This window comes from Oreochromis niloticus, linkage group LG4 (assembly GCF_001858045.2).
Source record: "Oreochromis niloticus isolate F11D_XX linkage group LG4, O_niloticus_UMD_NMBU, whole genome shotgun sequence".
Taxonomy (NCBI): domain Eukaryota; kingdom Metazoa; phylum Chordata; class Actinopteri; order Cichliformes; family Cichlidae; genus Oreochromis; species Oreochromis niloticus.
This window is the reverse complement of record NC_031969.2, coordinates 22837492-22853086: the sequence shown is the minus strand read 5'-3', so window position 1 is coordinate 22853086 and position 15595 is coordinate 22837492. Positions and strand designations below refer to the sequence as shown.

The 15595-nt window shown below is 40.9% G+C and overlaps 2 protein-coding genes across 2 annotated transcripts; both read right to left on the bottom strand.

The window, feature by feature from the left end:
* Window positions 1-383: 383 nt before the first annotated feature.
* gipc1 (GIPC PDZ domain containing family, member 1) lies at window positions 384-6120 on the bottom strand. Its single transcript, XM_003442105.5, has 7 exons — window positions 5900-6120; window positions 3736-4303; window positions 3452-3637; window positions 3106-3286; window positions 2326-2438; window positions 2163-2244; window positions 384-2073 (listed from the first exon to the last, which is right to left on the bottom strand). The coding sequence occupies exons 2-7, from the start codon at window positions 4033-4035 to the stop codon at window positions 1922-1924; spliced, it is 1014 nt and encodes a 337-aa protein (XP_003442153.1). The 5' UTR covers window positions 4036-4303; window positions 5900-6120; the 3' UTR covers window positions 384-1921.
* Window positions 6121-8367: 2247 nt separating this feature from the next.
* dnajb1a (DnaJ heat shock protein family (Hsp40) member B1a) lies at window positions 8368-13679 on the bottom strand. The gene is made up of 3 exons (XM_003442106.5): window positions 13098-13679; window positions 11638-12221; window positions 8368-11526 (listed from the first exon to the last, which is right to left on the bottom strand). The coding sequence occupies exons 1-3, from the start codon at window positions 13306-13308 to the stop codon at window positions 11296-11298; spliced, it is 1026 nt and encodes a 341-aa protein (XP_003442154.1). The 5' UTR covers window positions 13309-13679; the 3' UTR covers window positions 8368-11295.
* Between the last annotated feature and the right edge of the window lie 1916 nt (window positions 13680-15595).

Sequence of the window (15595 nt, the reverse complement as noted above, 5' to 3'; positions counted from 1 at the left end):
TATATAAATTGGCATGAACATCGGCAGCTCTTCAGTTTGTCACCTCCCTCCATCGAGGCCTGTAAGTGACCTCGCTGAGCTTGACCAGCACTATCAAGTTGACCCAGAGAGATCTTATTACCTGCTGACACCTAGTTCACTGTCTAGTTAAATGTCATTTATATTTCAAGAAGACACAGGAGTGAGAAGAAACACAAACACAGAAAGTGCCCTCGGGCAGTTTCTCAGAATCTTGGAAAAGATTACGGGCTTGTCGCAGTTTTGTCTCTTTGTTTCACAATAGTGGCTCAAAGTGTTGAATAAACTCATCCAAATCAAGATTTTTCAGACCAGACGCCACGGGGCAGTGTGTTGTGCTAAGTTGATGAAAGAAGAAACAGAAGGACGGCTGCTGTGTGGATGTTATTGCATTATATTTGGACACTGACACCGGTGTAATACAAAGCCATCAAAATAATGTATTCTCCTTAGGTTTACAGTATTCTAGCATCATAACCCATTGAGATATCCATGAACTCTGAAAGAAAGAATCAAACAAAACTACAAAATAGCTTCATACATTTGGATATACTGAAAAGGTTAAACACCCAGAGTTCTTTAAGACGTGTGTTTACCTAAACCGAGTAGTTGGTGCAACATTGCCGCCGTATTTTTTTCCTTTCAGTGAACACAAACGACTGCAGGAGATGAAAGTCATTTGGTCCCATTCTGCTTCAAGTGTTCTCATTTTTCAATCGCACGCACCAGAACGCAGACTTCTAACAAAGTATATAAAATGTAAGAAGAAGAAATGAAGGCAGATCTGTTCTTTTCTTTTCCTTTTTTTTAAACACAACTACTCCATCGCATCACTTCTTTCTTCTTCTATAATACTGCTCTCCATAATAAACTGCAACACAAGTTTTCATTATTCGTCAGTTATACAAACCTTGTTTTAAAATAGACATCACATCACCTCATATAAAAAACACACCGGCTATAAAAAAAATAACAAATCAAAACGATCCACAAGCTGGAGACCGGCGTTCTTCTCTTTCTCCCAGCACATACTTCAACGAAAGTAAATGAACACTGATTTTCTCAAACACTGTCAAATGTGTGAAAGACAGTCTGCACGGTTAACTTCATTACATCATGGAGTGTGTTAACAGTAACAAACACCTCTGGTCTTTTTAGTCAGGAGCTACAATTTACTATGACCTCTCTCCAAGAACACTTCTTTTACCTTTACTTACAAAGAAAAGAAAGAAAACAAAAAGAAAACCAGCAGAATTCATTATGAGGAGAGAAATGTAACAGCACATGCTTGTAAAACTGATCCATCACAGTAACATTTAGTGTTTCAGGACGACACTGTACTTCAGGGAGACCCATGCTTGTGCAATAACAGAGTCGCTCACCAGGTACAGTGCAATCTATGCTCACTTCTGTAGTTGGTTTGCAGCGCGTGCAACACAGTGCAACAATTTAAAAAAAAAAAAAAATTAAAAATAATACATATCAATCTCCTCTGTGTCAGCCACTGTTTCGCCATTTCTCCCATTTTAGAAACCTGCCCTGTGTTTGGTCCACTGCCAGCAACTACAACAATGACATGCAGGTTCATGTGACGCAGTCGAAGGAAATGCTCGTTGGCGTGCTCGTATTTTCTGGGAATAGCTGGAAGACAAATAAAAGCACTTTGGAAGTCATCATAGTCACCTTCCTCTCCCGTTAACTGGATTATCCTCATTTTTAAGGATGAGTCTCCCAAAAAAAACAAACAAAAAAAAAAACAGTACAAACTCAGAAAAATAGAAAGAGTGTGCAGTGGAATAAAAACAAACTCATGACGGTAGTGTTGTGGTTTTCTAGTAGTGCTCAATGTTGTGGGTGTAACAAGCACACACGCAAAGCAGGTCGTTCTGCTCCGGTTCTGTCGTTAAACCCGCCCGACCTTAGCGTCTCCGATGGCACCCCACACATCGAAAACAAACTCATCGGGGAAGGCAAAGTCTCCCAGGGTTTCATCTAAAGCCTCTGCAAACTCATCTGGGTTCTTTTTGTCTTTTCCCAGCTCCACCATGGTAGCCGCTGAGGGGAAGACAAAAAACATTACATCTTTTTTATCTCACATCACACTAAGAGAGATACTCACAGAGCCATCAGGGACTCAAACTCACCCAGCTCGCTGTCTCTGATGCCCATATAACTCTCGAGCAGGTCATCCACCTTCTCGATGGCCTTTTCCTCAAATGCAGAGGGCTAGAAGAACAGCAACGGGACATTTAATTTAAACAGTACAAACACCAGTTATTAGTTCACAGGTCTTGCAGGCATGCTCACCAGCTCCTCCACAGTGGCAGGGCCTTTAGAGCGAAGACGAAGGGTGCCTCTGCCGGTCCCCAGCTGAACCCCTGAAGCCGACCTAGACCCACCAGATCTCTGGCTAATCATGTCTACAAAACAGAATTAAACCTGTTCAGAAATAATTGAAGATTTTTCCCTCAGCTGCGGCAGTCTTCATCCTCTTTATTACTCTCTACTTATTACTCCCTGAGCTGGAAAACTGAAAACGCAGTACGTTTAGCACTCTAGGTTTCTGTTTAGGACATCTGATGTACTAGCATGATGAAATATATATTTATAAGACAGCACAGGGTCAAAGACGGACCTAGAATCCTGGCACAAAAACAGACCTGAACACCCTGTGGGGTTGCTCTACATTAGGAGTGTCAAGTCACTGTTCAAAATAACCTTTATTTACCTCATATTAGGCCTTGCCACAGCCAAAAACTTCAATCCTTTGTCTAGAACTAGCTGTTTGACCTGCCCTCCCTTTAAGCCAGCTTTCTTCTGATTGGCTACCCCTCGTACGTTAAGGATGTCTCTTCCTCAGTGACATCCTACAGATCTAAGAGTACAAAAAAACCCTAAATGTGTTAAGAGCAGGCCAAAACCAGACTGTTCTTTTTTTTTTTTTTGAATATGTTAATGTAATTTTTTTAATTTTTTATCCAAATTCCCACCATTGTAAAACTATATATCTATAAATGATAGGAAAAAAGGAAAGCTATAACAGGTCCCTTCAAACTAGGTTTTCAAGCATCTTCTTCCAGCACCTACCAAAGGCTTTGAGAGGCTCCACCAGCTTGATGGTGAACTCCTTTCCTTTGGGAAGCTCCTTCAGCATCTTGGCCACTTCGTAGTGTCGACAGCCAATAAGGCGATGGCCATTAATCGACTCTATCATATCCCCCACGTTGATGACCTGGATCTGGTGGATGATGCTGCCCTCGCGGATCCTCTGAAAAACCATCAAAAAAAAAAAAAAAATCCAATTCACTATTAAGCTCATCGCTTTCTCCCTACAGCAAGTAATTGATTCACTTTCATTCCAGGGTCACACCTTTACCCAGGGGTGCTTGAGTCAATAGAAAAACACTTTCTCCATCATTTAAACATTCCTCACCTTGATGAAAGCGTAGCCGGCTCCATTATCAGTGATCGTCAACCCCAGCGCGTCCTCCCCTTTGAACACCTCTATCTCCTTTCTCTGGCCTTTAATGTGGGCAAAAATAAAGTCCTCTAGCCCGATCTGACCTCCCAATAGTTTATCCATGTCCACCTTGTGAGTGTTCAGAGTGCAAAACATAACCTGTGAAGGAAGACAAACATCAGGTAAAATCTGCCACGAGCATATCTGGAGCAAATCTATAAATCCTCAAATCCATTAATGTCTGCAGAAAGTTTCACCTCTGACGGTGGTATCCCGAAAGCCTCGCCAATCTTGGCGTAAAGCTCCCGCACGTTACTGAAGCCCTCGATGCGGCCTGTGGGGCTGCCGTGAGCGAGCTGGGTGTGGAAGATGAGGCGAGGCCGCATGCTGTTAGGTGGCGGCGGCAGGCCTTCGGAGGTGGCGCCTTCTCCCAGCCCGACGACCCCACCATCGATGCCTTCCATACCTGGCACATTGAGACCTGCGCGGATAGGCTCCGCTTCCTCATTCTCGACCAGCGGGGACGCCTTCTTCCTTCTTCCCAATCCCAGTGGCATAGTAGTCCTATGAGGGGTTGCAGAGGGAGAGGAAGGGAGGATGGAGGCAGCTCTGGGGAGTTATGCTACAATCTTGACCAACATACACCTGCTCAGCTAGATCAGCTGCAGGTCTGCTGGATATGTATGTCACAGTAATAGTGTTGTCCTCTAGACCAGCTTGAGAGCCGTCTCAACCTGCACTGTATGGATTCAGGAATCCACACATCAGAGCAGCTCACATAGCTGGATCTGTCAAGTCCATCAGCCCGCAGTGGAAGATTTTCAGCTGTAAAACAAGAGACAGAAACTCATCTTTATACATGTACCATGGATTGTACATATGCAGGTGCATGCAAAAGTCTAGAGTCACAACTTATTTCTTTATTTTTTGTATCCAAGGAGCCAAAATTTATTGCAACTTTGCACATTGCCTGTTTCTTTTTTCTGTAATTTACAGTCAAGTCCTTGGATCTGAATATTTTCAGGGGGTTTTGTTTTGTTTGTTTATTATTTTTAATTAACACTAACTTGTGAATCATTTCAAGGATAAAAAAAAGGCACAGAACTTTAGCAAAGAATCTGTTTAAAACTGTCTTGAGGCACTTTGTTAAACACTGCAGCAGCCTGTCACAAAAAAAAAAAACACAGTTTGTTCTTTAGATACATCTATGAAGGAGATAACACAGTCTGACAGTTATAAAATAGTATCCTTGCACCAACAAGGTGATTCTCAAAGAGCTACACGGCAAATACTTGTCATGTCCTTACAAAATAGGAAACAATAAAAAATCCAGCAAATACCTGAAACAGGACCTAAACACATGCTGAAGCTTCAATTGAGCCATCTACTGCTCAATGAAGACTCATCAGAAATGGTCTCAGTGGAACAGTGGCTGTCAAGAAGCCATTCTTAATGAATGGAAACAGGGAGAAAAGTATGGACTGAAATTCAATGGCAAATTTGACATTTTTCGTTCAAATCATCATCGATAAGTATGGAGGCGGCCAGGAGAGAGGTACAACAGTGAATGTCTACGGGAGTTTGGGGCTGCAAACTGCTGATCTTGGCAAAGCGGATGGAATTCTAAATCCAGAAAATGACAATCAGAAAATTGCAATACAGTCTGGAAAGTGTCTAACTGGTTTCATATTTCAGCATGACAGTGATCCCAAAAACACAGCCAAAGCAGAGGAACACTATCAGTCATGGCCTGGCCTCCCCAGACCTCAAACTTTAAGATTATTGAAGCAGGGATCATCTTGACAGCCAACATCCAAAGAGCCTGGAGAACTATTCCCACAGACTACTTAATGAAAATTACATGAAAGCCACACTTGTCTAAGAAAGTTTAGGCAGTGTTGAAGAATAAACGTAGTCATACAAAATACTGACATTCAAGCTAATTGTACAAATTCTGTTTTGCCTTACATACTGTATTTCAATGGGTGTTTGCACATGTTTCAATAAATCACTGCACCCCTTCTCAATTTCCCAAACAAAATATAAAGAAACGAGGGTTGGCTCGAGACCTTTGCACAGTACTGTATAGACTGTATAAATTGCTTCTTCTGAACACTGTCTACACATCATAGCTTGAACATTCATTACATTAGAAAACGCTAACGTTAGCTGCTAGCTCTAAGACGCAGTCAAACATCTTCCACTTGTAGCAACACAAATAACGAATAACAATTAGTACTCCAGTGGCCACTTAGTCAGTTATCAGACAGTTTTCAGACAACTCATGAAACCTGCAGCTGAATCTTTGACTGGCAATCCCCCATGTTAGTGAGTTACACCGTTACTCTTTCTCAAGATTGATTAGCTATCTAGCTAGCTGAATCAAGATCGCAGTAAACATGGAAGGCGAGTCATTCTTACCGGAGCACGAGTTTCACCCAACTATCGTTAGCCTGCTAACGGTGCACTCACAAATGACGTTACAGCTGCACAGACAGTGTTTAATATTTCTTACTCCTGCGTCACGAACAGGCTAACTTGGCCTATTAAGGTTTAAGGGTACAGTGTATCTGTGTGTATGTGTGTCGGTATGCTGCTGTAGAGTTAGCTAAGTGCCAGCCCAACAGGGGTGGAACAATGACGCATTCAAGGTTTCTCGTAAACACCAACTTTCCCCAGAGCGACTGCTTCAAAGTCAAATTTTAAAGTTTAATCAAGAAGAATAAGAACGACATGAGTGTAAAGTAATGTTTGGTTAAAATGTAGTAAAGATCACATGGATATGTCTATTAGAGGTCTGCTATTTTGACATTTTTACAGGATCTTTGAGTCGAAGTTACATTATTACTATCATTAAATTATATATAAATGTGTACCGTGGATGTATGAATATTATGAAGGGTTTCTTTAGTTTTTACGAAACGTTAGGACGCCGTTGTCTACTTAAACGTTTGATATCGTTGCTATTTCTCTTAAGAGCGCTGATAGCTGTGAGCATACACCTCCCCCTGGAGGCCAAAATCTATTACGACAGCTGTCGATTATAAAACTTTAATTTTGAAGGTTCTTGCCGGAAGTATTTAGTGTTTCTGACGCTGACGTTTGTACGTCTAGTTCCTCGATGTGTTCTTTACAGGCGAACAAAACAAGCCCTGTATTAACATTTTCTTTAACAGCTTGAATGCATTACCTGGCTGCTTATCGGTGTCCTTGAAAGTGACACAGTTTATTTATTTTTTTATTCATACATATGATATTTCCGACTATCAAGCCAAACAGACGTGCAAGAGTTTTTCCGCTTGTAGTCTTCAAAATAAAATCAACACTACACAGTTTTAACCACGAAAATGTTATTTTTATCTGAATAGAAGATATCTAATCTAGAATTCTGTTCATTTTTATACAGTAAATAAAAAAGAGACAGGGACACTTTAATACAATGGGAATAATTACATGGTTGCTTTGAACAGTTCAAATAAGACTAATACAAAAACCTAGTAAAAATCCCCAAAAGTTAATTCTGTTCTTCCACTGAAAACGCTACGTCCAGATGAATAGAATCAACCTTTTGGGATTTACTTACCTGGATGATTGAGCATGCATCAAGACATTTTAAAAAATGTAAAATAGTCCATTTGAAGAGTTCATCATAGCACAAAAGTAACGCAAGTGTGGGTTACTAATGATCTTGTAGTTTCTGACAGTGTATCTGTCTCTGTACTTGTCCTGCTAGACCTCAGTACAGCATTCAATACCGATTACCACACTTTGTTCATGTAAACAGGGAGTCTTCTTTACATGGAGTTCCACAGGGCACTGTGCTGTGACCAATACGTTTTACCTCATACATGTTTTCCCTAGGTAACATCTTTAGAAAACACTGCATGCATTTGCATTGCTATTCAAATAGTACCTTGCTGTATTTATTTATGAAATCAGACTACACAAATTGGTTCGTTATACTATAGGCATTCCTGACTTCCAATTTTCTACTTCTTAATGTTGACAAAACCTCAGAAACATGGTGTCTACCCAGCTATGTACTCTGGATTATGTTAGCCTCCAGCAACACTTTGAGGAACCTTGTAGTCATTTTTGAAGTATGTCTTTTAACTGCATTCTTCCCTGTCCTGTTTTGGAGTGATGCTGACAAACTAGTTCATGTGTGTGTTATGCTCAGATTGGACCATTGTAAATCCTTATTGTCAGGTTGCTCTGAAAGATCTCTGGAAAGCCAGTTTATCCAAAACACTGAAGTGGGAGTACCGACAGGGACTAGAACACAGACCGTCTTTCTCCCATATTGGCTTCTCTTTACTGAAACTTTGTTAGTTCTAGAATTTAAACTAAAATATTTCTTCTTGCACACACAAGTCTTGAATAACTAGACCCCATCATAACCAACTCTTAGATATGCTGCCATAAGCTCAGGCTGCCGAGGAACTTCCCATGATGCAATGAGCATTTTTTTTGCCACCATGTGATTTTATCTTTTCTCTGAGATAGCTTGTTTTCTCCCCGTCTCTGTGAATGCCCCTTTTCTTTTCTCTTTCCCCTCACACCACAGCTGGCTTCAGCAGATTGTTGCCCCTCCCAGATCCTGTGTCTGCCAGAGGTTTCTTCCTGTTAAAAGCAAGTTTTTCCTTTCTACTGTCACCACATGGTTCTTTAAGGGGGTTGGAATGGGAAATTTGATTGTTGGGCATTTTTCTGTAATATTATTATGTCTTTACCTTGAAATAAATTAAGCCCCAAATTAAGCCCCTCTGAACCAAAATATATGAGGCTCACTAGATAAAGTGCTCGATACAGTGAAATCTGAGAAAAGATTTTAGGGGAAACTGTTGTTACAATTCAGCTATATAATTAAAACACTGGACAGTAAGTGATGCAGTATTGGCCAGTTTGGTTTGCCAGTTTCTTTATTGTGGAAATGCTAATCATCACAGCATAGGAAAGGGCAAGTAGAAATTTCCATATTTCCTATTATCAATTCATAAAACTTTTGTTGTTAAAAATCAAAGGCTTCTGAATCCCAACCTGAGAAATTTCAAAACATAAATGAGGTAAACAAAAAAAAAAAATGCATCTGTTTTCCTTTAAAAAGAAAAAAAGAAAACATTCATTCTGTAAAAAAAATAAAATAAAGAGAAATTAGAGAGATTACACATCTCTACATTCACGTTACACCATGTGTGCGTGTAAGTTAAAAACTTAAGCAGAAGCAGGACGAAGCGGCAGTTTCTGACTATCATGAGGTTTACTTATTTTTCTCTGACAGTCACGTTGATACTAAAATGACTTTGCATGTGGATAATGACCCGAGTGGTTCACCAGCTTCCATCATCATCACAGTCAAAGATTTCAACTGTATCTTCAGGATCGTCACCCAGCTGTGAAACTACACAACATCTGATTCTGTACACGCTAGAGTGAAAGCTGTCCGGCACAATAGACTCATGATATAAGACAGAGTGGTCAGAGGTTTGCAGGCCTTTAACGCTGGAGGTTAAACTTCTTTTTCACATCTTGACGCAAATTATGACGGCAGCACATTTCATATCATTTTTACAGGTTGGATAAAAGAAATTATAAACACACTGGCTTTTGATTCAATCTGCAATCAGACAGACAGCATTAGAAAAACAAAAAGGATGAATTAAACCATCACAAATACATGACTTCTGTATAAAATATCAACTTCTCTGTGCATTTTAACAGGGTATGAATGCAGTCAGGTTTTGATCATTTTCAGTCATGTGACAGGATACACACATGCCCCCAGCAAATTTTTAGACACATACTCACACACATATATTACAATAAGACAGGGACAAATGTTTGGCACATTTTTTTCTCCAACAAATATTTTACATGAGCAATAATTTGTGTGTACTTCTGGTTAAACAAGAGTAAACATGTGCCATCTTTACAACTGCAGAAAAGAAAACTCCCTATGCCTTTGTTGTCCTGCATTAAATCTGGAAAATACCGGAGGTCCATCAAGGTGCATCTTATTATTACTAGTAGCATAAGTTAATTGGCCTATCTCCAGATATATTAGCATCTGGATATAATGCTTTCTGATACTAAACAGGGATCATTTATAGTCTCACTCCATTTTTACAATAATCTGCAGCACATGAAACAGAGCAGCATTACAGATGAGCACAGTGTAGTGTGGAGACCTGTCAAGTCTTCATGGTAGGTTGGTAACTAATTTTATTAAATGCCCTGCTGGAAATTAATAAACAATGACACCATCATTTTCTCTTTAAATATACCCCTAGCATAGTGTATGTACATACACCAATCAGGTGCACAGGTACCTCCCCTTTGACCTGTCAGATACCCTCTACGTAGCGAGGCGTCTGCCACGTTCCAAAGATCAACTGAAACCTGAAGGGTTTCGAGGCCAATGTGACACCTTGGGAAGAAGGCTGGCCACGAGTGGTTGAGCTTGGGCTTCAGCAATGGTAATGACCGAGGGACTGGCCGCTGAGTCCCAGTCATCCCCAACTGCTTGTGCAGACTGTCGCTAGGTGAAATAACCTACAATTAAGGTGCTGCACAAAACCCTCCTTGTCAACGCTCAGATTTCTGGTTTCGCCCATTGCTTGTACACAAAAAACTAACTTGTCTGCAAGCATTCGCTACCTAACCATGGAGCAGTAGTGAAACTTGCAACGCAAACCAAAAATGGAGTACATTCACCTCCAAAGCAAAACCTGTGTTTTACCACAAAACAATTATGTTTCAATAGGTGCAACTTTTACTCCATTTCCATTTTGCTCAACAAGCAGCTGGCAAGCGTTTGCAGACAAGTCAGCATCACCTCTGGCCCTTTGGGTGATCGTGGCAATCTGTAGGTGATATCTCTTTGCAACCAACTTCACCCAGCAACCACTCGCTAACCAGACTGGGAATGCACATTTTTCCCTAGCGACCTTTGGTTGTTGGCGGGTCACTAACTGGCCTCTAGGCCTGCATGATAGGGGCTTTAAGTGAGTGTTACATGTAATAACATCCACATGAATGCTAAGTCTCACTTCACCTTTTAGTGGATTTAAAGTTGTGGCTGACAGTTTTATAATTATAAACAATATCATCTCATTATATACTAACATATATATATACATATATGTGTATATATACATACACACACTCCATAAGAGTCGTACTGAGCATCAGTCCTGGTAGGGCTCTACTGTTTTCAGCCTTGAGAACACTTCAGGTGTATTTTTCACGAAGCTTTATATTATAGCTTAGTGTAAACGACAAGTAAAACACAGGATTTTATTTATCAATGAAAAAGAAAACTCTAGTAAGACCAGTACTGCTACAGATGTCTCAAAAGGTTTCACCTTTCAAGACCCACACAATATCTAAGCCTCAATTTTACTTAATGGAAACCAAAATCATGTCCTATGAGTAATGTAGTTTTAGCCACATTCATGCATGCATCAGTGCACCTGCATGAGGGAGGTATTGTTAAGCAGCTGGCTGTGTGTTACCTAAAGCACTTGCACAAAGATCTGCTGTTATCAAATCCTCAGTTACTAAAATAAGTTTCCAAGTGCTGCAATTCACTGAACATTTAAAGAACACCTGTTTGTCTTTCTGCCTTTGTCTCCTTCACTCAAAGCCAAAAAATAAATAAATAATAAGCTGGATTCTGGGTTAAGAATGCGGATTTGTTGTTCAGGCAGTAAAATTACACCCCACTGAACCCAAACCTGCCCTCAAAAGTCCAGGTAGTACACAGGACAGTGCCGGTGGAAATGCTAACTTTTTGGGGGATTTGGAGTCATAAGACGTCACAGCGGAAGAATCTGCTCGAGTGTATCACGTGTGCTTTGGGCCAGTTTGTCGGGGAATTTAACAGTGAAGTCCAGGATCATGTCACCTCTCTTTTCTGGGAACTTGGACAACGGCAGCCCCTCGCCGCTTATTCGCTTTTTCGTTCCGGGTTTGACAATGTCTCTGGAGGTAACTGTGATGGTCCGGCCGTCCAGTGTGGGAGCTTTGACCGTGCAGCCACACAATGCCTGGAAACAAAAGGACTGATAAGCAGACATCCAAGTGCTTGGCCGAGTTTTGATTATAAGCATCTTCAAAAAGATAAACAAGCATGATTAATGTTGGAATGATTATCTTACCTCTCTAAGAGATATTTTTGCAGGATAAACAATATCCGAGCCCTCTCTTCTGAACAACGGGTGAGGTTTGTCTTTGACCACAAACACCACATCTGCAGGAATGTTGGTGGGAGTCTCATCCCCCTCCCTGGGAAAGGTGATTTTCGTCCCCTCCTTCCAGCCGCGCTTGATGTCGACCGTTAAAATCTTATCTTCGCTGCGCATGGTGCAGCCGTCTGGATTGAGCCTCTTGCGAGAAATCTTCATCTTTTTCGTGCACCCCGAGAACACCTCCTCCAAGCTCACCTTCAGCTCGTGCACCACAGGCGGGTCCTTCTTTTTCGCGTGCGCTCGGTGAACTCCTGCCGGGTGGGGTTTGAAGGGCCGGTGAAACCCACCCATGCCGCCCATTCCTGGTATGCCAAACGTTGCGAAAGGGTCGTTGATGTCCACGTCGTCCTCCCCGTCCTGGAAGAAGAAGTGATCGAATGGGCTGCGGCCACCGAAGAACTCAGCGAAGATTGCGTGAGGGTCCCCGTGGAAGCTGTAGTTGCAGCTTTGACCGCCATGTCCTCTGCCTCCAGTGTCAGCTGAACCCTTTAATCCTGTTGAAGAAGACAACATTGCCAAGTATTTAAAAAAGAACAGGGGAAATATCATTATCATATCAATGTTTAAAATAGCATATTTGTTTAGTTTTTACTGTTATTTAGTTACCCTTTGATGACTGGGAAACTAAGCATTTTTTATTTAAAAACTGACTTCAAAAAAGAGTTTTCACTGCACCATCATGGGGCACTAAGTAAACATATAGTTGTGTTAACACAACAGACAAACACTGATCCCTGCTAATGACAAGGTCGTTAGCAGACGATATCAGCTGATATCCACCCGATTATTGATCTTTTTGATCATCTTATTGGTGCTCATCTGTTGAATAAGACCTCGGCATTACCGCTTTAACACTTATAACACACTGACCTACATTCACCTTATATTTACCCCTATGATTTTAATCACTGTCTAAAGATTGCAAACAAACAAACAAACTGACACAAAATATTTAATACTTGCAAGAAGTAAATGCTCAGAAGCTAAATTATTTTTCTGCTTCCTGACATCTCTCTGTCCCTCCCTGTCCATGAGGGTGTGGACAAGGACACCAAAGCCTGAAGGCACAAATCTGTGCCATTTTTCAAAGCCACAATAATAACAAGAGAGAGGCACACTGACAGGACGGGCAAGAACTTGCTGTTTCCAGCAGGTTCTCCAGCTACACCTATTGTACACACAACTATTGTCAGATTACTGCTGCAGAAAGACCCCAGAAACTGCACCGAGGAGGATGCATGTGTACATCGATTAGATTCCAGCAGAATGCGAAAATGCACGTTTTGCTTTGCATTATTTGCAGAAGATTAAATTAGGTAAATGCAAAGGCTGCAAAACTTCGTGCAACCCGGGGGAAGGAGCTCGGTTACCTTCTTCTCCAAAACGATCGTAAATGTCCTTTTTCTTGGCATCACTGAGGACGTCATAGGCTTCGGCGATCTCCTTGAATTTGTCTTCAGCTCCAGGAGACTTGTTCTTGTCGGGGTGATAGCGCAGAGCCTGTTTTCTGTACGCCTTTTTTATCTCATCTTCAGATGCTCCCCTGGCTATTCCCAGCACTTTGTAATAATCTTTACCCATCACACCGGCCGGTCGGCACTTCTTTCAGTAGCTTTTCTCGAAGCTTCGGTTCAACCTCGACAAAACACCCAGCATGCCTCGTGTAAAACGAAGCACAGGTTACCGGGATCCGCCGTCTCACGCCGCCGCCGCAACTGTTCCCGCAGCGGGCAGTAGTTCAGATCGCCGTCGGGGTGCTCCTCTAGAAAGTGTCACAGCCCCCGACAGCAACTTTAAGCTCTGACCCACAGACGAGGACGAAAATGCCACCTAGCCCGCCCGCGTTTGTATAAGTGTGTCAGTATGCCGCACTCGAAACCTTGCGAGGAAACTTCTGGAAGAAGCTGATGCTGCTGATGTGGGTCATCTCTGCCGAGTCGAGAAAATTCCCTCCTACAACTTCCGGTTTCGCTTGAGCCGCGCCAGACGTTTTTAATTAAATGTTTAGGAAACTTGTACTCGGAATAGGGCGCTTGTCGAGGAATTTATCACTGCTTGGATGACTCGTGTAAAATATCCGCGTTTTTTAACCCTCTTTGCATTATTATTTTAATATAAGTGACATTTAAGTACGCATGCGCAGACAACTTAGCAGCGTGAGAATTTCTGATACTATCGAGTAATTTTTTTACAAGATGTTCTTGTTTCCAGTTCCTCTCTGAACAATAACGCAGGGAGAAGAAAAAATATCATGGGGAAAAAATAAAAATAATAAATTACGAAGACCAGACACACACTGACCACATTTTAAGCATCAAACTCTCCATTTCCTGCTTTCTGGATTCGCGTTATGTAACAATTTATATTAATGATAAATTCATTTATTGTTATTATTATTATTATTATCTTAGATGTGTTCAAGCAATATTTCTACAACAGCTGTCTATACACATTTCCTGCACTTTCAAAACATGATGCAAAGGGTGGATTTTCTGGAACATGGAATATTGAATCTGGCTTGTGAATTGTACCCTTAAAATCTAAACACATGCATATAGTTAACATATAGGCCATGGCACAGGCGCTTAGGAATAAAAATTAAATCAAATATAACGTGCAATAGATTTTAAAGTGAATATCCACAGATCAGTCTAACAACCTTAACATTATTGTTATTGCATTTCAGCAATATACACTGCATGTAAGTTGAAAGGTAATAGTTGTGGTCAAACGTTTGAATACATTCATCACGGGAGTAAATGTCATGGTAATGATTGTACAGCATATAGCTTTAATGACTTAAAAGGGAAAAAAAGAGAAAAAAAAAAACAAGAATTGCACAAGTTTAAATTTCTTTTGGATTTTCTCAGGGTTAAAAGGAAAATCGATTAGACTGTTAAAGAATAGACCAGGAACCACCAACACTCAAGCCAGCATCACTGTCCACAGTGCAGTGAGTTTTACATCAACATGGACAGAGAGTGTGCAGACTGAGAAAGAAGCCCTGCTCCAAAGTCGACTAAAATTCGCAGCTGCCCTCATGGACAAGCCAAATATCATCTGGGGAAGAATTTTATCAAACAAAACAAAAATTAAGATATTTGGAGACAATGACAATGAGGTATGTTTGGAAGAATAAAGGTGAGACTTTTAAACTTTTTAAACCTGAACTTCTGGCATATAAAGAAATAAGCTTGTTGATGGGCACCAAAAGCATATGATCTCGGCGCAACTTGACGTGTAACCAAATATTATGGGGGTGTTTGTGTATATATCTGTATATATACTTTTGACCCTGTGCAGATTAGAGGAAATCCCAAAAAATTCAATCTTGTGCACCCAGCTTTTGTTTTCTTAAAGTCATTGAAAAGAACAGTTCAAAAAAATTATTTAAAGCCCCAAATTACTACGACATTCATGCTTATGAGGAGTCCGTGCAAAGAATCTATGTAAAAGCTTGACCATAACTGTCTCCAAATATATTTTACATGCTCATCTTGATGGATGCTCAGACTCTACAGCTTCAGCTAACGCTGACATTCCCTAAGTGTAAAGAGGTGGTTTGTTTTTTCAAGATAATTTGACAGGATCCGATGTGGCTACATCAACTATTCATGTTTGATGGTGCATAGAAAGAAACTCTTTGAGTTCAGTTTATTAAGTAGTTTCACTGATTATGCAGTGCTATGTGCTACTTACCAGAGGACACATGCTAAAATACATACAGGACTGAAGGGGTCAGCATTGATTTTCCTGCTGCTCACTGCCTGACTCAGGACGTGTACAAGCGCTGGAGGTTTCTCACGTGGTCACCAGCAACTTCTCATTAATCAGGATACAGCCATAAAGATATGCACAGAGTTAAATC